The 23,609-nt window shown below is 41.4% G+C and overlaps 1 protein-coding gene and 1 non-coding gene across 5 annotated transcripts in view; both read right to left on the bottom strand.

The window, feature by feature from the left end:
- Window positions 1-23,609, bottom strand: part of TRIM2 (tripartite motif containing 2) — a 132,557-nt gene that overhangs the window by 90,391 nt on the left and 18,557 nt on the right. The window contains exon 1 of one of the 4 annotated variants that reach the window (XM_033133938.1): window positions 14,042-14,171. The exons of 2 other annotated variants lie outside the window; for them this stretch is intronic. In XM_033133938.1, the coding sequence (XP_032989829.1) occupies window positions 14,042-14,071 (30 nt within the window). In that variant the 5' untranslated portion in view covers window positions 14,072-14,171. Of the gene's footprint in view, window positions 1-14,041; window positions 14,172-23,609 lie in introns of those variants that run through there. One more of the 4 variants, XM_033133937.1, reaches the window with a different exon arrangement.
- LOC117038613 (small nucleolar RNA SNORD78) lies at window positions 8,223-8,287 on the bottom strand. The gene has a single exon (XR_004425703.1). It is a non-coding gene; the product is annotated as a small nucleolar RNA SNORD78 (small nucleolar RNA).

The following is a 23,609-nucleotide window of genomic DNA, read 5'->3' as shown; positions in this document are numbered from 1 at the left end:
ATGAGTGCCTCCTATTTGCCTGACACTAAGCTGAGAACAGAAAGTTGGAAACAGGCTGAAATCTCTAGCCTCAAGTGCCTTAACTAATGGGGAGGGTGGTGAGAAAAGGGGAGGGCAGGGAGACCAACAATTTCAGAGCATTGTGAAATCGCTAGTGTAGAATGTATGCCCAGAGGGTTACAGGAACATAGAAGCAGGTTTTAAATCATGCTGGAAATCAAGGCAGGCTTCCCAGAGTAGGCTGCATTTGAGTTTTGAAGACTGACCAGACATCAGGTAAAATGAAGAAAGATCTGAACCTCTGAATGGCCTGCAGAAAGCAGGGAGGAGGAGTAAAGTTGAGTCATAAGATTATTGGGGGTGGCAGGGAGTCAGAACATGAAGGTCTTATATGCTAAACTCTGGGATTTGGCCTTTGTTTGGAAGTTCTGGGGACCCACTGAAGGATTTCAAGCAGATGAGTGTCTGGATCAGATTTGCGTTTCAGAAAGATTACTGTGGCAGTCCTATGGAAGGCAGATGCCTAGGAAGGGAGTGGAGGTGGGGCTGGAATAGATGGGAAAGACTCCAAAAATGTGAGAGGTGGAATCTTTAGGATTTGGTGCCTGGTAACAAGGATGGGGAGGGAGCTGCAGGCTATCACCCAGGTTCTGACATGGGCAGCAGGGTGGATGGAGGGTACCATTCACCAAGAGAAAAATGAAGGAGGAGGAGCAAGTGAGACCAGAAAATGAGGAGCTGAGTTTAGACGTTGGGCCTGTGGCTTCTGTGGGACATCCAAATGCAAATGTCCCAGCAGGCGAGACAGCCACATGGATCTGTAAAGTGTTTGGGGCACTGTGGGCTAGCTATCTCACTTGGGGCTGACAGAGCTGAAAAGGGCCAGTTGTCCACTTATAAGTAGAAGGCAAATATAGGAATAGAGAAAAACTCATTTAGTTTGCTATGGCTGTCCTAACAAAGCACTACAAATGGAGTGGCTTAAACAACAGAAATGGATTGTCTCACAGTTCTGGAGGCTGGATGTCCAAGATCAACGTGTCAACAGGACATGCTCCCCCTGGCGGCACAAGGGAGGACTCTGTTCCAGGACTCTCTCCTAGTAGCTTCTGCTGGTTTCTTGGCTTGTGGCAACATAATCCCAGTCTTCACATGGCGTTCTCCCTGAGTGTCTTGTGTCTAAATTTCCCCTTTCTGTGAGGATACCAGTCATACTGAACTAGGGGCCCACCCTACTCCAAGATGATCTCATTTTAACTAATTACATCTGCCTTTATTTCCATGTCTTATTTGGAAATTACCATATTTCCATATAAGCTCACATTCTGAGGTCGTGGTGGTTAGGACTTCAACATATGAATTTGGTGGTGGGGGGTACAGAATTCAATCCATAACATTCACACATGAATTTCATTATTAAGAGCAGGATTAAATATGAGATGAGGAGAAATGCCAGCTTTATGTGGGCAAAGAGAGCAACTCTGGATGGACACAGAGAAAAATTATTAGAAAGGTACATGAGGTGTGGCCCACAAATAGGGAAGATAAATGTTTAATAAAGGAATGATTAACATTGCCAAATGTTAAAAAGTCAGACAAGATAAAGCCAGAAATTGCCCACTGTCTTTGGTAGAGTGACAGTCGGTAGATGTAGTGGTCAGACTAGTAGATGAACTTCAAAGGCTCACTTAGCTCCAACATTTTATGACTTGAAAACCATTGTCCAGGCAAAGCCATTGAGAGAAATATGGAATAGTGGACATTTGTTTGAGTCTTGCCACCCATGCCACAACCTGCTTTCTTGGCCTCCCTTGCAGTTAGGGCTTGAAACTGTGACCAAGCCTCTGGCAATTGGGTGGAGGGACACTAGACTTCAGTTTGCATGAAAGCAAGATGAGAAAGAAGACTCTAGAGAAGCCATTTTCTGTGAGGTGGTAGAGCCCAGGGGAGAGGTATGGCCTCTCAGGGCCAGCAGGGGCAAAGGTCCTAATAGCTGTCCAAAGGAGTGTTTCTAGTACCTGTGCTCAGAGGAGCAGTACGAGGGCTCTTTCTGGAACCATCTGGTGGTATAATTTAAGCATCGTTCTTAGCTGAGTAGCCTCTGAGACTGATTCTCTGGATTTCTTAGAGATCCTCTGAGCCATTTAATGTTCTTTTTAAAAAATATAACAGTTTTATTGAGACATAAATCACATACTATAAAATTTGTCCCTATGAAGTGTATAATTCACTGGGTTTTAGTATATATATTCACAACCTTGTGCAGCCGTCACCACTATCTACATAATTCCATAACATTTGCATCATCCCCAAAAGACACGTCCTGTACACTAGTAGTTATTCCCCATTCCCCGCTCCTCTCAGGCCCTGGCAACCACTAATCCACTTTCTGTCTCTATGGATTTGCTTATTCTAGACATTTCATATAAATTTAATCATACAATACGGGCCTTTTGTGTCCGGCTTCTTTCACTTAACAACATTTTTTTAAGGTTTATCCATATTGTAGCATGTATCAGTACTTCATTCATTTTTATTGACAAATAATATTCCATTGTATGGGTATACCACATTTTGTTTATCCATTCATTAGTTTATGGACATGTGGATTGTTTCCACTTTTTGGCTAGTATGAGTAATGCTGCTGTGAACATTTGTGTACAATTTTTTGTGTGGACATACATTTGCATTTCTCTTGGGTATATACCTAGGAGTAGAATTGCCAGGTCATATGGTAATTCTATATTTCACAGTTTGAGGAACTGCCAGACTATTTTCCAAAGCAGTTAAACATCATTTTACACTACCAGCAGCAATGTCTGAGGGTTCTAATTTCCTAGTGAGTATGAAGTGGTATTTCATTGTGGTTTTGATTTGCATTTCCCTGATGACTAATAATGGTGAGTAACTTTTCCTGTGGTTACTGGCCACTTGTATGTCTTCGTTGAAGAAATGTCTATTGAACTCTTTTGCCCATTAAAAAATTTTTTTTTTTAACATTATGGTTAAATATGCATTTTTAACTATTTTTAAGTATACGCTTCAGTGGCACTAAGTACATTCACTTTGTTGTGCAACCACCATTCTTTGACCATTATTAATTGTCTTTTTTAATTTATCTTTTTTTGTTGAACTTTTGTATTCTAGATACAAGTCCCTTAGCAGATACATGATTTGAAAATATTTTCTCTCATTCAGTAGGTTGTCCTTTCACTTTCGTGATGGTTTCATGAAACCATCCTTTAATAAATTCCTTTTATGCTCAAACTCACTAGAGTAGTTTTCTGTTGTTAGTAGCTAAGAACACTGACAGATGCACCGGGTTCTGTAAAATGCCGCCTTTTTCCTTTTTCCTTTTTTTTTTTTCCTATAACAACCTGTCTCATGTGCTATCTTCTACTCAATATTGCCTTAGGACTTGTTTTTCTTTCCTAAAGCTTTTCCTCATCTATCTGAATCCTATCTACATCTTGCATTGCCTGGGCACAGACCCAACGTATCAATGGCTGCCACAAACACAATTGTGAGCACAACTACCAGCAGCCCTCCCCCTTATTTCCCACCTCTATCCAGTCCTGAGCCAGCACTTGGCACTCACCTGCAATGCCCTCCCTCTCTCCAAGTCCTCCCACTCCGCGCTCATCCCTCTCCTCGGTAGTGCCATAGCCACACAGGATCTTATCAATGAGGTCAATATCCGATTTAATCTTTCCATCATCTTCAGTGCCCAGGACAAGACCTTGCAAACACCTGTAGCACAGCAAGTACATGCTAAATTGAATTGAATCTTGTGCCCTATTTCTTTAATTTTATTTTTTTTATTCTAAAATAATATTTATGCAGTCTTTGATTTTAAACTTTCTCTTAATGGACACATTTGGAGGGTTAGGGCCTGAAACTGGGGTGCAGGGCAAATCTAGGGTGCTCAGTTTGAGACTGGAAGAATGGAATTCTTTGGGGGATTAATCTCTAGGAGTCCCTAAAATGGTCAAAGAAAGTAAAGCAGCACAGGTGAACGTCTCAGGACCCAGAGAGGAGCAAGAGTATTATTGGAGGCATCGCGAGTCTAAAGCGAATGCATTTCCTGGCAGACTCTTCTGGTGGCTCAGGCTCCAGAACTGCCACCGATCCGGGCTTTGGTTCTGTTTAGTCTTTGTAGGTGTGCTTCTCCCCCCTCCTTGCTCCTGTACCTGTGAAACAATCTTAAACTCTTCAGATTAGGAGTGACACAAAAAGCAGCTGTTGGAAACAGCAGGAAATAGCCTGTGTTTATTCAGTCATACCCCCACCCCACCCCCGCCGTGTTTGCTGAGCACACACTTAAAGCGAGGCACCACTCTGAACACAAAAAGAAACAAGATTTGTTCCCTGTAATAAGGAGGTGGATGATGAATGCAGCGGGGGGAATAAGACAAACACAATTAACTACACTCCAACGCACAATGGACCCCTGAGAAAAGAGGCATAAACCCTGTTTTGAGGATTCAAGGGAAGAAGAAATCGCCCACTTTTCCAAACAGTGAGAAAGGCTTTATGGAGAAGGGAAGGAGAAAGAACTAAGCTTTTGCCTAGAAACTGAGAACCTCTAAGCCCTAATCTGTGTTCTCGTAGCTCCCAAACTAGTTGGGAAGAAAGTCACATGTACAAGTGGCTGCATTTCAAGACCACATATGATAAGACCAGTTTGAAAGAGTCACAGGAAAGTGAGAGATCACTTCTCACTTCCTAGCAGAGTAACTAGGAAAGACTTTATGGGAGGGTGGGCTTGGGCCCTAAAAGATGGAAAGGATATTTTACGTAAAAAGCAATGAAATACTCTAGAAAATTTGGAAAACCTAGTGAAGTATAAAGAATAGAATAGAAATCATCTATAGACCCACTACCTACAGATATATACATTGCCAGATATACAATATGCTTAATAAATATTTGCAATATGACTAAATGCATAAATGACATTACCATTTATTGTCTCTATTTTTTCCTCATGCATATTTTTACTACGCACGTAATTTTGAAACCTGATTTTTAAACACATATCATACACACATTTTTAAACAATTGAAGAATATTCCATTGATATATAATTTATGCAACCAATTGCCATAGTGCTTATATTTATATTGTTTCTAAATTTCCAATTATTATAAATAAAACTTCAATGACATTGCTAAACACAAATTTTTGTCCACAGCTCTATAGTCTCAGCATAGATTCCGGTAAATGAAACTATCAAATCAAGGTGTATTAACATTTCTAGGGCTCTCAAGAGAGTAAAACATTGCACAATTACTTTCAGAAAGGTTGCACCAATTTACGTTCCCCTTAGCAATGTATGAGATTGACAGACACACCTTCACCAATCTGGTAAGAAGAAAATAGTAACTTGGTGTTCTTAAATTTTGTATTTATTTGATCACTAGTGGTATGAAACATTTAAAAATAGGCTCATTTCCATTAACATCTCCTGTAAGTCGCCAGTTTACATTCGTTGTCCATTTACCTTTGGGGAACTTGGAGAGAATCTGCAATTCTCTGTCAAGCTTGGTTCTCCCATGGCTATCATGGTGTGAGCATCCTGCCATAATAAGTGTGAGCTTATGTTTTTAAAGTTATGTTATCATTCATTCATTTTCCTTCCTCCTTCCCTTACTCCCTCCCTTCCCCCTTCTCTCTCTCTCTCTCTCTCTCTCTCTCTCTCTCTCTCTGCCACAACATGGCCCCTAAACACAACCAACCACTTCATTTGGCTCAAAGGAACTGTGGCCTTTTGTAACCCTGGAGGGAGAACTAGTGGTATCAGAATTATTGAAAGGCAATATTTCCAGATTGTCAAGGGACACTTAGTCGCTGTGACTCTTTTTTAAGTGCTGATTTTAGAACCTAACCTCCTCCTACGCCAGAACATTAAACACCACAGTGTCCACCAATTGACTTCCCGTGTCTCAACAGAACTGCACTTTCCTGCTTTCGTGGTATCTGTTCCTGCTGAGCCTGGTGTGGTCTTTTCTACGTCTTCCCCAGTGCACAAAACTGCCTGTCTCTGATTACAAAGCTCAGATAGTGGCTCTTACATGAGGATAATCTCTTCCTCTGAATCCCATCACACTGAATTTGCAGTGCTTCCACTCTGCCAGGTAGTCTGGTTTTTTTGTGCATCCAACTTATCTCCTTCTTTACTTTGTAAACTCCTGAGGCGTCAACAGGAGCCTACATATTGTCTTTCAATAATTCTGTGTTTTCTTCATGTCTGGATTCATGCAGTTAGCAGGAACCCAGAAATGTTTTACAAATTAAAAAATTAAATGCCATTTAACAGAAACACTAGGGGAGTAAAAGCTACTTTGAAAGGGAAACGAAGGTTAATTTTAATTGTACAGTAGTCCCCTGTGATCCAGTTTTGCGTTCCGCTGCTTTGGTTACCTGTGGCCTTTGGTTACCTGTGGCCAAGCACAGTTCAAAATATTAAGCGGAAAATTTCCACCTTACTTTATCTCATCATGTAGGCATTGTATCATCTCACGTTATCACAAGAAGGGTGAGTACAGTACAACAAATATTTTGAGAGAGTGTACGTGCACATAACTTTTATTACATATATTGTTAAAATTGTTCTATTTTATCATTAGTTATTGTTGTTAATCTCCTACTGTGCCTATTTATAAATTAAACTTTACCATGGGTATGTATATATAGGAAAAAACATAGTATATGTAAGGCTCAGTACTATATGAGGTTTCAGGCATCCACTGGGGGTCTTAGACTATATTTCCCATAGGTAAGGGGGACTACTCTATTGATTGTAGTAACGTTATGGATTGAATATGTCTTCCTCTCAAATTCATACGTTGAAACCCTAACCCCCAGGTTGGGGGTATTTGGAGATAGGGCCTTCAGAAAAGTAATTAGGGTTAAATGAGGTCATAAGGATGGGGCCCTAATCCAATAGGATTAGTGTCCTTATAGGAAGAGGAAGGGACACCAGAGCTTTCTCTCTCTCCACTAGCATGCACCATGAGAAGGCCATGTGAAGACATAGTGAGAAAACACTGTCTGCAAACCAGAAAGAGAGCTCTTATCAGAACTCCACCAGATAGCCACCTCGATCTTGGACATCCAGCCTTCAGACCATGAGAAGATAAATTTGTTTTTTAAGCCACTCAGTCTGTGGTATTTTGCATGGCAGCCTGAGTTAACTAATACAGAGGTAATGGTAAGATGTTAGGAAGAAATGGAAGAAAGTCAGTCTAAACAAAGGAATATTAATATATCAAACAAAGAAGTCACAGAATCTCATGTTGAGACCTTTTGGGGTAGAAATGAAAGGACGAATTGGGAAACATGCCTCCTTTTGTCTCATCATAAAAGGCATAAAATGCCCTCTAATTCTGCAGCCACTTAAGTCCTGTGTGGCAGAGGAATGAAAACTGATAAAAATTACAACTGGAATCTAGGCATTAAGAAACTGAATGGGGCTAAACAATTAATTTTAGATCGACTATAAAGTCAGCAGAGGCAAATAAGCCCTAAAATAATATTCAAAAACCATTGGGAGGTTGACAAGGAGATTGTTACTGGCTTCCATTAGAGTAAGAGCAGACTTTCTTATATTTTCTTGAAATGATGACCTATGATCATCTTAGGCTGATCCATTAGCCATGGAAAGGTGCTCCCGAGTCTCTAGGGACGTCACTCAACACAGGCATCAGGCCATCTCACAGCACCGCACACGACTTCAAAACCAAATATGAAGGAAGAACACACTGGAAAGCCAAGAGAGAAAGAGAAAAACTACCCCTGAGGCCTTCATTATTGTTCTCAAGTCCTTGCCAAACACTCAGTCATCATAACTCTACATATTTTAAATATGTGTCATGCTTTTGAAGTTTGAAACAAACAAACAAAAAAGACTTACTTGGAAGAAACAAAAACAATAAAACTAAGCAAAGGAATTTTTTAAGAACTGTATTTCTTAGGACTATTGTGATTTAATATCTTTTCAATTCTTGCATTAGAGATGAAAAAAGAAAGGAATCGTGAATGTGTTTCTTTCAAAATCTCCTTTTATCCAACATGTGGAGAAAATATGGAGACCACTGAGTTATTTTCTTATTCTTTACATTAAATTTCAATGTATTCTGTATCCAACTTCCAAAATACACACACACACACACACACACACACACATACATATATACTTGATACATAGTTTTGTTTTTTTTTTCTTCAGTGTTAGATTTGTCTACACGCTCACTTCAGGTCAGACATTTGATCAACATCATTACAGATACATAGTTTTTAAGAATACATAAACTTTTAATTAGTATAAATTACAAACAAAAAAAACACAAGTCCTAAGGCAACAGTTCAATGAACGATCCACAACAGGGTACACACCATCCAGATCAAGAAAGAGGACATTACCTGCATCCCAGGTGGCCCCTCCCAAATGTAGTTTGGAGCTAGATCTATGTTTTTCATAACAACAATATTATTTATGATAGCAAGCGCCCAGATCAGCCCACAGAAGCTAAAAGGGCTCATGGATACACTGCCCTGGGGCTAGAGGGACAAGTCCATTTACCAGGGGCTTATCCAACTTCCAGATTCCTTAATCAATTACACAGTGCTCACACCAATACAAACTAGTATGACCATCCAGTGTTACTGGAAAGTCATTTTGTGATACGTATTCAGATCCTTCAAAAATGTATCTCTTATGCTTTAGTAATTCCAGTTTGAACATGTTTCCCAAAGCAATATCAGAGACACGGTTGACAGCATCTAAGAGCAGCAGCTCTGAGATAGCTCTGCCACTTCTTAACTGTGAGATCTGGCACAAAATATTTAGCTTCTCTGTGCCTCAGCTTCCCCATCTGTTAAATAATTGACAAAGATTAAATGAGTTACAATGCATAATGAACCTGAAACAGTGCCTGTCACAGTTAGCCATTCAACAAATGCTAAGAATTATTAGCTTTTATTACAAAAACATTCATCACTGCATTATTTATAATGGGAAAAAATTTGAAAGATGTTAAATGACCAGAAATGTGGGAATGAACACATACACTCTTGTGCATCTATACAAAAGAAAATAATGTACCACATAGTGGTTAAAAATGAGGCTCTGCAGCCTGAATGCCAGCCTGCGCTTGACCAGCTGTGTGACCGTGGACAATTTTCTTTACTCTCTGAGCATCAGTTTACTCACCTGAAAATAGAGACTAATAATACCTATCTCAAAGGGTTAACTGGCTCGTATACATAAAGCACTTAGAACAGTCCCTGCCATACTATTGGTGCTTAATCAGGGTTGGTTTCTCTGTTTTCGGTTTCAGTATTATTGCCTGATTGCCTGGTGGCATATCTCCACATGAAACTCCCCAGTCAGTGGCTGAGAAAGTGCGTGTCCTGGGAGGAGAAGGAGAATGGAGCAAAACGTAAATTCCCCTTGGAATTAACAGAAGGCATTATAATACAAGCCTAGGCCTGGATGCTCAGGGCACAATGACCATGTGAAGGAAGTGGAAAGAGTTGTTCCACTGGCAGCACCGCAACGGATTGCTTTGATTAAAAGGAAAAATTGAAAGGCCCCCAAACAAAACCTCCCACCCCAGCAACAAACAAGTCCCGGTGAGAGAAAGGAGCTGGGGTGGTTTTCCTGATCTCCAGTCCCCAGCTGTCCAGCTCTTTTCTTTTTCCTGCCTGCTGCCCCCACCCCCCACCCTTTGGGCTTTTCAGAGATTAAGAGACAGGGAATGGAGAAGACAGATTTACGTCCACTTGGGGGAGGAGATGTGCAGATGTGTAATAATTGGGAGCTCCTCTGATGTGACCCTACCCTGCTCCTAAAGCTCTGGGTTGGGGTGTGGACACACGCTGGCTGTGGTTTCCGTCCTCAAGTAGCAGGTTTACCACCCGCCTTGGAAACCCGGCTAGTATTGGGATGTTTCTCTGACCCAGTGACCCAATTTCCTGGAAAGGACAAGGATCAGCGGTCGCCACGCCCTTCTTCACCCAGCCCTATTCCACCCGGACCTCAGGTCCCTTCACTGTCAGCAGGTCCCCTACCCCAAGGACTCGGCTCCTCAAAAGCCACACCCAGAAGCTTAAGACATCACCAGGTCTGTGTGCAGACGGGGAGCCCTGGTCGGCATGGCCTGTGAGAAAAAGGCAGCCTCACGCTGGAGGCCAGTATGCCCCGAATACCCCTGGACAGCGATGGGAAAGGCTGGGCGGGGCCCATTGCCCCCACCCAGCCCTGCAGTGACAGCTCAGACAATGGCACCCCTCAGTTCATGGCATGTGTTGAGTGTGGGAAAAGAGCTGTTTTTTTCAGGCCTTGTCACTGTCTTTCCTTGTCACACAGTTCCAGCAAGGCTTCTGGGGCTTGGAGCGTTGCTGCTACCTTACAGGGATCCTTCTATTTTCTTTTCGTAATGGACTGGCATTAATTAGTATTTATGCTGTATCCCCAGTGTGCCCAGAACACAGGGAGGACCCAGAAGACACAATACCTATCCTCGCTGAGGGTATATTTAAAGGGGCCACATTTCTAAGAAATCACTGATTGCTACTGTTTTCTTGTTAAAAGTGATCTTAATAGAATCATCCAGTGAGGGGCACTGGTCAAGAATCCTATATCCTGAGAGCCCTGGCTCTTGTGGCTGGGTCCCCAGTGATCTATCAAAGGGATTCGGCTCTCCTGGCCATTCTGGAAATGAAGTTATTGCCGCAAAGCACTCAAGGGCCATGGGAGGAGCCGACCTTCACAGATTTCTCAGGACTTCTGTAGCCGACAGAGGCTCCTCAGCAAAAGCTTCTGTATTTAAAATTAAATCACCCAGCCTTGCAACCAGGAATATTTTGTGAAACTCCATGGATTTGAAACGATCTTGGAAAGCACACAAGTGCTCTTTGGGGTACATAGTTCTGAAGCCAGGTTACAGCTTCAAAATTCAGTTTCAATTCTGTGTTCTACACTTTGGGGAAGATCCGAGAAGCCAAACCAGAGGGAGAAAGGAAATGCACCCAGTAAGAACTCTGTCCTCGAAGGGGTCCCTGGTGGGATCTCAGTATATATTTAGCTTCTTAACACATCAAAGAACACACATTGGAAACTGCCTGCCCTGAGTGGGTTTATACTGAGGTTTTGAGGGAGCTACAGATTGAAATATCTTCCTCCTACACAGCCCTTAATGAGAGAGGGAATTTTCCAAGTTAGTTCCAGAGACTGGTGTCAAGAAGCTTATCTGATGTTTGCAAAGTCAGAGGTTGGCCCTTTGGCTCCTTGTGGTTTCTAGAGTCAACCATTTGAGGAACTACACAGAAGTTTTATTTGCACAACAGCTGCAAAATGTGAAGTGTGCCATTCCCTCAGTGTCATTGTCAGGCATGGTACTAAAAAGTGCACGCTAAGAGTCGGCAAATACACCTGGTGGTTAAAGACCTACATAGCAGGAAATGTGCTCCTTGAAAAGCTGAATAGGACTGCAGGTGTGATAAGGCACAGTGTTCCCAGCAGGTGCGGCTTGAGGTGACATGATGCATATCTAAATGGCTCCCAGGGGATGCAATCCCAGTCTGTTTCCGATTCACCTTCCAGGTTTTCTGATGTGTCACCATATAGCATGGGGCCCACCAGTGTGGCAGGGCCAGGACCCAGACACATCCTCTCAGCAGGCCCTTCCTGGCTTTGGGCTCACTGGAGCAAAGCTGTTATGCTTTGGCACTCTCACCCATTTAAAGGAAGTGGTTCTTGGCTTTCCTTCTTAGCTGCCAATTAGCTTCCTGCAGGAGGTCACATTTTAGTGGCAGTATCTGGATGGATTCTTGAAAAGCTATAAATATGAATGCCAACTATATTTACCAGGAAATCCTAATTTCATAACACAAGGTTATGTACTGTATACCTTCCTAATGGTTCACATTTCAGGTCACTTACTAGGTGTGACTCTGTGCAAGTTACTTAACCTCTCTGTGCTCCAGTTCCCTTCTCTGTAAAATGAGGACAACTGTACTTACATCAAAGGGGTTGTTGAGGACTGAGTGAGACAATACATGTAAGGGCCTGGCATACAATTGGTGCTCAATAAATGACAGCTATTATTACTTTCAGTGTTTGTCATTGTCATAGTATTTCATCCATCCATGTTTATTCCTTTGGTTTCATAAGCCAATGAGAACAGTCCTCAGTATTTAAAAGCTCTGGGAGAATATTACTTTTTATTGTAAATCTCCTATTTTAGCATTAGTTTATGTAAATTCTGTATCCACAAATACGCTGTCAATTCTGTATCTAAAATAGTCTGAAATTCCAGGAGCCTGGCAGCCCACCATTCTGATAAAAGAAGTCAGGCAAAAGCTGTCTTTGTGCCTGGTGGGGTCTCCTGGAATGCAGCCCTCCTCTCTCTCAACAGGCCTCTTCTTTGTTCTTTCTCATCTTGCCATCACCTTGGGGTTCACATTGGGTGCGGAATGTAAGAATGCACCGACCTGAAGCCAGGATCCGTGAGGCCTCAGGCGGAATGATGCACATGCCAACTTTCCTTGCTGAGCCTCCCCCGACCTGGGGCAACCCTGGCAGAGTCCAAAGTTCTGTTCCTTAACAAGACCACCCCATGGGGCAGCTCATCCCCTCAACCCCCCCCACCCCCATCTTTCCCCAGGCTCTCAGACCACTGAGGGAGACCATGGCCTCACTTAGAAACCCCCTGGTGTTTTCATACACTGTACTGAAACATTCATGCTGCCTTCAGTCGAATTCGCTTAAAAAATAACCTTTACATCTGATTTCATTCCTCCAGAAGTTCCCAAAGCACGTTGGCTTTAAATATGCTGTATTTAGACAATAGATACAAATTCTGGGGATGAGGAGATTTAAATAAGGCACTAAAAGTATTAAAGTCCTACGATTCACCTTCCACTTTATCTAAAAATTAAACCACACCTCTTCAGGCTCTCATCCATATCAAACAGACTGTGAGCTCACTGACTTCACACCATGAGGCTCATCAGAAAGGAAAAGGCAAAATTCTCTGATCAAAGCTGCCATAGGTGATTTTTCTGTTCAGCAGAAGGCAGGAATTTTCAAAGCAATTCCCAGGGCTTTAGCTGTTCCATCCCTTCGCCCTCCCACTTACGGTCCAAGTGACAGCATGTCCCCTCTCTTGCTTCATCTGTCCCTCTGCGCTATGAGAGGTGTCTTACTTGGCACCAAATGGGGCATAGAGACGATGAAATCAGGCCCCACAGATTGGTGCCTGAACAGTTTTCCGCCCTCAATCATTCACATGCCAGAAACCAGAAAAAACCCGCAGATGGGCTGGCTAAGCCCATTTCAGGTTTCACTTCCATCTGACACAGTGCCCTCTGGCTCTGCTGCCTTCTCTCTTGGGTAGTCAAGGACAAATGCTCTAATCGCCTGGGGCTGTTCTTTCATTCCTGAGCCCCACTGCAGAGGGCCACAGAGCTCTTGGAGCACGTTTATGGGGCAGTAAAACTTTACAGCCTGCCCGCTCTAAACCGTTCCCACATTTCTGAATAGAACGATTTATGACATACGAGACTACTTTAGTCTGCCCTTTGAAAATACCAGCAGATATTAGACCCTCTCAAAAGGGGTCAACTGAGTTACATCGGCGAACAGCTGGCTTACAGAAACCACATACTAGAAGCAGAGAGCTAAACTCCTGAGTGTACACAGTTAAGTTAGAAAATGAAACAGCCTTTGATTTGCACATCACTGTAGTAGCCCCTACGCGCTGCCGCTTCCATATTGCTTTGGTATTAAATCTGGCACCAAATTGCATCCCTCTCCCAATTTTTTGCTTCCCTGCTCCTTTCATGCCTGGGTTGATGGGGATTGCTATGAGCTTTGTCAGCAAATCCTAGAGAACCGATCTTCTTGTGCTGTCTTCAGCAGGCAAAAAATTAAAACCAGGAAAAACCCAGCCACTGAATCACAACTACCGAACAGTGCCCAGGATGCACCAGCCAGTCAGAAGAAGCATCATTACACACTCAGGAGGGTCCTTACCCCTGTTCCGTAACAGCCATTCTTGTGCATCAGAGTCGGGCCCCAGGCTCCTCGGGTGTGGGGACTCAGCTCTCTGCAGCCCGCAGACAATTGGGCCCATTATAGTCCTCAGGCTGCCGAGTTAAAGAGTGGCCCTTACAAAAATATAAACAGCTTGTTAGCACAAGCCAAGGGGGCGGGGCTGCGGTATCAGGGGACAAAGGGAACCAATGATCAGTCTCTCTGGGCTCTGTTAGCTTAAGATATTGTATTTCATTCTGAAGTAGGGGAGACTGAGCAAGGGAACACTGAAAAGGAAGGGCCAGAGTTCTCCTCTGTACAACCCAGCAGCATGACAGGGGTCCAAATGGAAAACTTTAATCACTGCCTGCAGAAGATCAGTTTCAAGGAGGAGTCTGTATGCCTCACACATAATAATAGATATTTTAAAAGCCACAGATTCTTGTGTTGCATTAGCCATCTTTGGTCTTCCGGGGTTAATAAATGTAGTATTATTCACTGAGGTTCAAAGGAGTTTTTCAATCAAAGAACAAAGTCCAAGGAAGATGCTTTTATGACACATTTGTTTTGTTGACTATAATATCTGATGAGAGATACTCACTGCATCTGCAGAGAAAAGGCTTAATTTGACTGGTACGACTTCAGAACCCAGAGAAATGGGCTTATTTTATTCCCCCAATATAAGTGGCTCACACACATGTTTTTAAATCTCGCTTCATCTGATCATATATATGCAAACAAAGCAGAAGTCAGTTCAGTATATTTGGAAGAAGAAGACGCAACAGCCGTGACTTTTTTCGCTCTTCTAAACATAACTAAATTCTGCTTTTAAAGCTATTATGCCAGCTTAACCTTGCAATGCCCCATAATAATAACCAAGAACTAGAAAATGACTGTGGCTTTTTTTCCTTTATATGATTTCTAAATAATCCACTGAGGTAAAAATAAAGTTAAGAAATTTGGTTTATTTGTGGCATTGCATAAATGACAGGCATACAAAGTTTGAGGAAATTACAGTCATTACAATTTGGGATAGTCTCAGTGTTTATAAAAGGGAGAACAGTGCTATCAAAATTAACTAGCAGAGAAACAGAGAAATGTTGAAATATACTCATTTTCCATAAATTCTATAGCAAGCCCTTCTGATTTTGGTTATAAAAATAATAATCCAAAGAGACTGTCCTTTCTAATCTATATTTAAAAATATTTATGATTCTGCCACTGGTGTTTAATCTGTATTAAAGTAAGATCCCTCCAGCAGCTCTTCCAAATGAGGCTGCTTCTGGCTCTTCTTTTCCAATGATTGCAAAGGAGCTCTTACATCTGTACTTGCATGGCTCTTACTTTAAAGTACAGATGATACACAAATGGCTAACAAGTGCATTAAAAATGCAAATCAAAACACAATGAGGTACCACTTCACAACCACTAGAATAGCAATGTGTGTGTGTGTGTGTGTGTGTACAAATACACACACACACACACACACACTCAGAGGGAGCCAAAAAATGTATACACAATTTAAGAAAGAAAAAACTATTAAAATTGTAATATTCAATATATACCGATAACAAAAGATGGATACAAGTCATGTTTGACTTCTGCAATTACAAGAGATGCTCAAAGTGGTTACCATCAGTGTAATTTTAATACAGTTTTTTCCTTTTTTAAAATGTGTATACATCTTTTTGGCACCTTCTGTATACATAATATGCCTTATATGCTATATATATCCACATATATATATGACTATATATAGTCATATATATATGTGGATATATATCATATAAAAACCAAAACAGAAAATAAAAAGTGTTGAGAAGGATGAGGAGAAACTGGAACCCTAACACACTGCTAGTGGGAATGGAAAATGGTTCATTTGCTGTGGAAAACTGTTCTGCAGTTCTTCAAAAAGTCAAATGCAGAATTACCACATGACCCAGCAACCCCACACCTGGCTATATACCCCAAAGAACTGAAAACAGGCACTCAAACGAATACATGTATAGTCATGTTCATAGCAGCATTATTCACGATAGCCAAAAAGTGGAAACAACCCAAATGTCCATCAGCAGATTAATGGTTAAACAAATTGTGGGATATATATAGAATGAAATAGTATTCAGCTATAAAAAGGAATGAGGTACTGATATATGTTACAACACGGATGAACCTCAAAAACATTGTGCTAAGTGAAAGAAGCCAGACACAAAAGCTCACATATTATATGATTCCATTTATATGGAATATCCAGAACAGATAAATCCATAGAGACAGAAAGCAGATTAGTGGTTGCCAAAGACTGGGAGTGGGGCTTGTGGAGAAACTGCTTACTGGATGCAGGACTTTATTTGGGAACTAGACAGAGGTGGCGAATGTATACCGTTGTGAATGTGCTACACGTCACTGAATTGTTCACTTTTGTGGGTTTTTTTGTTTTAAATAAAAAGCTTAATATCTTCTGAGTTCAACTGGAGCCTTCCCTGAAAGGTTATCATACAAGTTTACTGAAGATTTTGTAAAAGACTTATTCAATTCATTCATGCATGCACTATCTATGCATTGTTCAGCATCCATGAAGCGACAGATTCTGTGGGGAAGCTGGGTGCCAGGAGGCCCACTTGCACCTTCTCCTCTATCAAAGGTGAGAAAGAACAGAATCATGTAACGGGGAAAGGAAAGTGGCAAGTAGGGTGTGAGAACTTGCTAAGCAGAGGTATGTGAAAAACTGAATCTCTTGGGGGAAAGATGTTTCCCAATGCAAAAGGAAAAATAAATAAACTACTAAAAGTTTTTAAAGAATTTTAGATGTCAAAACAAGTAATGTGACTCTCTTTCTAGTTGGGATGAGGACACAAACGACGGGAAAAAAACAAAACTAATTGTCAAACTTTTTCTCAGTTTTATTTTCAGAAAATAACCATAGAACCTCAGAAAATGAGAGATTTTCTAAGTAATCTGACCACATATCTTCATTTTTCAGATGGGAAATCCGATGCCCTCCAAAATTAAGTGACATGCCCAGAGTTATATAGTAAGATAGTAGCAAAACCAGGGGTAGGATTCAAGTCTCTTAACTCCTAGTCAAGGGTTCTTTCTACAATATCGTACACACAAAAATTAAGACATCAATGCCAGACTACTTTTCACTGAGCATGTCTCAAATTCTCTACCTCTCCATAGTATTAGCAGACACAATTCCTACGCTCTATAACCTCTGAGTGTAATGACCTACCAAATGTTGGACATTCTCAGTGAGTTTTTTATGTCTTTATCATATATTTTGTTAAAAACCAATAAAGAAGAGGGAAATTCACAAGTTGTAATCTGGGAAGGACTATATTTGAACTCAGTTCATTTTAACACAGGTAAACCTCTTAGAAAGGTAGGACAGGAAATGAAATGAGAACAAGGAGGAGGAAGAGACTTTGAAAACATAAAAGACTTTGCCAGGAATTTTATCAAGAAAGCACAACTACGTAAGACTGAAACTCCCTGACAAAGCTGTTCCACACATGCCTGAGGTCTATTTCTTTCCTGACCATCTTATCCCTTGGCATTGGCCTATTGCTGTTATTAAAAATAATACACAAAATAATTACAGAGAGCGATGTATGCTCTTTTAAAAGATGGGGAAATGACATCACTAAATTTCAATCCACTAGATTGAAATTCAATCTAAATTCCAAACCATTAGATTATGCAATTCAGAAAATTGCTATACGCCCTTTAAGAATGCTCATCATCCAATTAAAATTTTACCCTTGATCCAAAACGGCCGCCTCTTAGTCATCCACCTCTTGGCAACCTGAGGCTTCAATTACCCATAAGCAGAGCTCCATCCAACCCTTCTAAGGAGCTGAAGCCCCAGTGAACTGACTTTGTTCAACATCTCACAGTGTACTCTCTATCAAACCCCTGATTTGCCAACATACAAAATACTGTACTGAAGGAAAAACATTAAATTGTCTACTGATATTTTTTTAAAGTGATATACAGATAATATTAGATTTCCGTGTTAGAAGACCATGTAATAATATGGCTCATGGAATTAGGGGGAGCCACAACAGAGGCCCTTTGGATAATATACGGATGAATGGTCAGATCCCTTAAGTCTTCCTAGATGATTCTAGATATTACAAACTTCTAAGCCTAAATTACCATTTTTCCCTGAAAATAAGACCTAGCCGGACAATCAGCTCTAATGCGCCTTTTGGAACAAAAATTATTATATTTTTGTTATTATATTATATTACATTATATTATATTATATTATATTAGACCTGGTCTTATATTATAGTGAAATAAGACCAGGTCTTATATTAATTTTTGCTCCAAAAGATGCATTAGAGCTGATGGTCTGGCTAGGTCTTATTTTTGGGGAAGCATGGTATATATTTTAAAAATCCATTACTGTCATTTTTAAGGAAATGAAGGGGATACGTAGGCAACATGGCTTAATAAAGAGGAGAAGCTGAAGATTTAACCATCAGTGGCACTGAAGGACTTTGTAGCTAAATGGACTGCAGAGAGCTACAATCTTTCTTGACTTTGACAAGGCTGTTGATTTTGTTCTGCTTAGCTGCTCCTCAATGCATTGTAAATTATGGATAAAAATCACTCACTCTTAGGTCAGCCCACAACCTGTTAAAGAGACGAAAAGTTCTGAGCATATTCCATTAAACTGTCATCCTCCTCAAATGCATTCATCCTTAGTAGATGAGACAGTTTATACTCATGTGGATGTTCCATATTTATTATTCTATAGGATTTCTTTGGACTTCTCTAAGAAAGACAGTGATAGCAAGGCTTAAAGTCAGGTTTCATATGAAGTTAAGCAATGAATGAATCTCTGCTAACCACACATCAACATGAATGTATTTTTATTTTTCCAACCTTGCTGATGGATTTTTACAAGCCTCTCTGGTCTTTTGCTCTGACCCATGCGACCAATGGCCCACATTTGTAAAATGATGGGTAAAGTTAGGCTGTAGCTGTGGAAAGAGCAGTCAATTGACTTACATGGTGGGCCGAACCATGGCCTTGGGCCCATTTGCCCATCACCTAGTCCATTGAGATGAACCATGACACGCTTCAATACCTCAAGTTTTTCAATTAGCTAGAGACCATCAGTGAATTTGCTGAAAACCTAGCTCAGAATTAATCCCAGGACCTATATAATACAGGGTTGTTTTAGATCCAAGTGTAATGCAGGGCTTTCACCAATGACGCAAATGATAGAAGAAAATGTACCATTAATTCTGAGGAAGCCGCAAGATGAGTCACCCCTTCAGGAGTGGGAGCAGCACTTAATAATAATGGTAATGATATGTATACAGCATCTGCTATATGCCAGGCACTGTTCTAAGAGCATTTACATGTATTACTCATTTAATGCTCCAATTGACCCTAGGCAGTAGGTAGTCACTCTCGTTTTACAGATGAAGAAATGGAAGATAAACATTCATCAAGATTGAAGGGGTCGGTCGACTACCAAGAGAATAAAATTCCAAAAGGAGTAGCTCAGAGAAGGAAAAACAAACAGTAGAAATAAAATATGGGGGTAGAACTAACTAAGGTTAGGTAGGAATAAAAATATCGGGAGGCCCTGCACTAGTTACGCTGTAACACACAAGCGTAAAACGACAGAAGTGCATTCTCTCACAGTCTGGAGGCCAGCAGTCCAAAATCAAGGTGTTGGCAGGGTTGGTTCTTCCTGCGGGTTTTGCCATTGTCACTTGGTTTAAGATGAGGAGGAAGCACCCCTTCCCCCTGCCATGGTTCAGGGTGGGACAGAGACGCTCATACCACGACAGTCTCTCTAACGGTGCAAAGAAAACCTCAAGGTATGTGATGGCATTGGTGTCACAAAATAGTTTCTGGCCACCCCCTTAGCAAGTCCTTCACAGTGGACTCGTCTTGCTTTGGATCATGAGTGTAGACAGCATCTACTAATTTTTTCTTGAATTAGTAGGGCCTCTGTTTACATTGATACGGAAAGCATTCTGTTTTAGCACTAAAAAAGAGAAATATATATATATGATTTGTGACTATAAATACCTATAAATAAATTCTGATCTTTCCATGAAAATATTGCTCAAACATTCTGAAATTAAAATTTATCGTATTTATGACATGGTAATGCTTAATTAGAGTTATCTTTGTATAGAACTTTCTTTTTATAAATAACATGTTGTACAAGCAAACTTTGAATTTTTAATATTATATATTTTTTAGAGTACATAAAATAGCCTTCACTACTTTGTGGTAGGGGATTTTATTAGAATCTATTGCTTTTTCTGGAAAGTACCAATCAATGTAATATTATCAATCTATTTGGGCAACTCTGACAATTTGTGTTCTCTTTAGGCCAGCTTTCCCATGTAGGCAAAGCTTGTTTTTTTTCTTTTTCTTTTTCTCACTCTTTCCTTTCTGGTCATTTCTTAAGGTCGGGAAGAGCCGACTCTTTGTGATCTGAAGAGAGACATGTAGCAGACAAGGTGTGGCTGCAATTCAGTTGGAGGACACGGAAGAATGGCCCCGGCTTGGGAGGGCAGTGCTATAGCATTCAGGGACTTGGCATCTGGGACAATACTTGAAAAGCAGCCCTCAGGTGCAGCCGGCTGGTTCTTGGGTTCTGTGTAATTCTAGGAGAAGATTCTGCTCAGGGCTGTCCCTTGAGTCCTAACAAGAATTCCTTCCTTAATGACAAAGCATGAGAATGTGGGGCCCTTCTAGCTCCTTTTACAGGTTTAATGAGGGTGAAATGGTTCAATTTTTTTGAGGTTCACCTGAGTATAAGCACTATTTCCTACAAAGTCTCTTTTAAACCTCCCATGTTTCTTCTTTTTTTCCAAAGCATGAAATTCTGAAGACAGTTACATCCCATCTTTAGTCTTTCGTTTAGTTAGCTTCATTGAATCACAGAATGTTAGAGCCAGTGTAACCTAAGAGGTCATTACGTCATAGATAAGTAAACTGTGTCCCAAGGAGCTGAAGTGACCCAGTTCCCACCACTCAGACCAGATTGTCCCTCAGGCTGTCACATGGCTTCTCAACCTCAGCATTATTGATATTTGGGGCTGAATAATTCTTTGTTGTGGGGACAGTGCATTGTAGGATGTTTATCAGCTTCACTGGCTTCTACTCACTAGTTGCCAGAAGCACCTCTTCTCCCTCCTCCATTGTGACACCCAAAAATGTCTCCAGACATTGCCAAAGGTCCCATGATTTTGCCCGCAGGGGAAAAATCAGCTCTGGTTGAGAACCACTGGTCTAGCAGTTTTCTCAGCCCTTGCTTATAGTGGTCTAAGGAACAGTCAGTTTTAATAACAACAGCACCTTCCTTTGTTCATGCCCACTCATTGGCTGCTCATTGAACCCAATCTTTCTTAACTAACTACTCCTTAAGTGAGCACCCTTGTCATGAAAAACCTCTCTGGTCCTGCGAGTCTCCTCATGTAATTTCCCGTGTCTACATCCTGTTTACCCATGTCCTTTTTGAGCTCCCTGAGACTGGAGGCACATTCTGCCTGATTAGCATAACTCATCCCAGAATTGTCCCTACTGCACACAGAGCTCGCGACAAAGAAGAAATACAATAAATGTTATTGGCTAAACAACTCCTCAGGGAGGCCTGGCTCTTTTCAAACACGAAGACAAAGTTGCTCAGATCACACATGTAGACATCGGAGCAAACATGAAAGGAACATCCCCAGAAAATGACAGACTGGCAGTCCCCGCTATGGTTCCAGATCCATGTACACTGAGAATGCAAGAGGCGGCCGAGTACCCTCACACCAGGGTCGCACAGCCTCTGAGACGGATGTTTTTTTCGCTTTAGGTAAGTGAGGTTGAAACTGAGAAAACTTGGAGTAAAAAGACCCACAAGGTCAAAACGAAACATGCTGAGATTTCCAAATTTTATTGTAAGTGAATAGCTGTTTTGATGAGGAGCCTGCCATTCAAGGAACTAACCACACTCGGTGCTCTTTTGGCCAGAAAGTTTTTGTGAAAAGAATCAACAGTGTTCTCAGGGAACTACAGTGAAAATGACTCATTCATTCATGCAGTCATTCTTTTTTTAGTCATTAGATGAATACATAGAAAGACAAAAAGGGAGACAAAGGGCAAAACACTGTGGAACAGTGCTGCCGAGGGAACATCAGGAATGTCTGTCTAGGAAATTTGCCCTAGAAAATGGTATGTGAACATGGAATAGGACACCATTTACACAATTTGACTCCTATAAGAAGGAATGACATTTCCCACCATAGGGAAAATGGCAGGGGCAGATGGATGCTTTGGGTGGAAATGCATCAGCAGGCATGAGGCTGGCAGCTGGGCCTGTGCTTCCTTAGAGGTTTCTCATGTCTGAGAAACACCACTCCACTTTCCCAGGACAGGAAAAAGCAGCAGTATTGACGGCAATGACCTGAATTCCAAAGGGCCGATCTTGGCCATGCATACAGTGGAATTTCACTTTAAGGTCAATCACAGGTGAGCAACACTGAGCTCACCTATCCTTACACCTGGGATCAAAAACACACCCAGGCAGGGCGGCTGGTTGCCTCCGGTGGTTAGAGCGCAGTGCTCATAAGACCAAGGTCACAGGTTCGATTCCTACATGGGCCAGTGAGCTGCACCCTCCACAACTAGATTGAAAACAACGACTTGACTTGGAGCTGATGGGTCCTGGAAAAACAAACTATTCCCCAATATTTCCCAACAAAAATTAAACAAACAAACAAACAAACAAAAACCCACCCAGGGAAGAGCCAGGGAGAATGGGGCTCTCCTCCAAGTGCCCAGAGGGCTTCTTGTCACTGAAGCTACTCCTACCCTCCAAGGAAGTAATTAAGGTTAAATGAGGTCATAATGGTGGGGCCTGATCCAACAGGATTAGTGGCTTCATAAGAAGAGACTCTGGTTCCCTCTCTCTACGCACATACAATGATGAAAGGTGAGGACACAGTGAGAAGGGAGATATCTACAAGCTAGCAAGAGGGCCCTCTCCAGAACCCAACCATGCTGGCACCCTGCTCTCAGACTTCCAGCCTCCAGACCTGTGAGAAAATAAATTGCTGTTGTTTAAACCACCTAGCCTGTGGCGTTTTGTTCTGGCAGCCCTTGGATGCTACTGTAGTAAAAAGAACCACATACTCCCCCTCCCCCCATGAACTAGAATCCCTGCTATGAGAATACATAAGCTAGTACTTAGAACAACAGTACAAAGCTCATTATGTGAGAGTTAGCTCTTGTTATCATTATTATTATAATTATAACAGCTCATTCTCCTGACGTCCCCCTTCTCATCCTTTATTATCTTTTTACACCCCCAGAAGGTTCTATGTAACAGTTGAGACAAGGGTATAAGCACATCTCTTTGAGGGCAGGGTATCCCCAGCATTCAGGACAATGTGGCACAAGTGGGCACTTGATATATATTTACTGAATGAATAAATGAATGAAAGAATTGCTCTGTGGGGCGCCTAAAGGAGCTAGCAGGAGTGGTATTTTTCCCAAGGGACTTTCAAAAAATATTTTTAGGCATGATTGCAATCCTGAA

The sequence above is a fragment of the Rhinolophus ferrumequinum genome, chromosome 18 (assembly GCF_004115265.2).
Source record: "Rhinolophus ferrumequinum isolate MPI-CBG mRhiFer1 chromosome 18, mRhiFer1_v1.p, whole genome shotgun sequence".
NCBI lineage: Eukaryota > Metazoa > Chordata > Mammalia > Chiroptera > Rhinolophidae > Rhinolophus > Rhinolophus ferrumequinum.
This window is presented reverse-complemented; position numbering and strand designations above follow the sequence as displayed.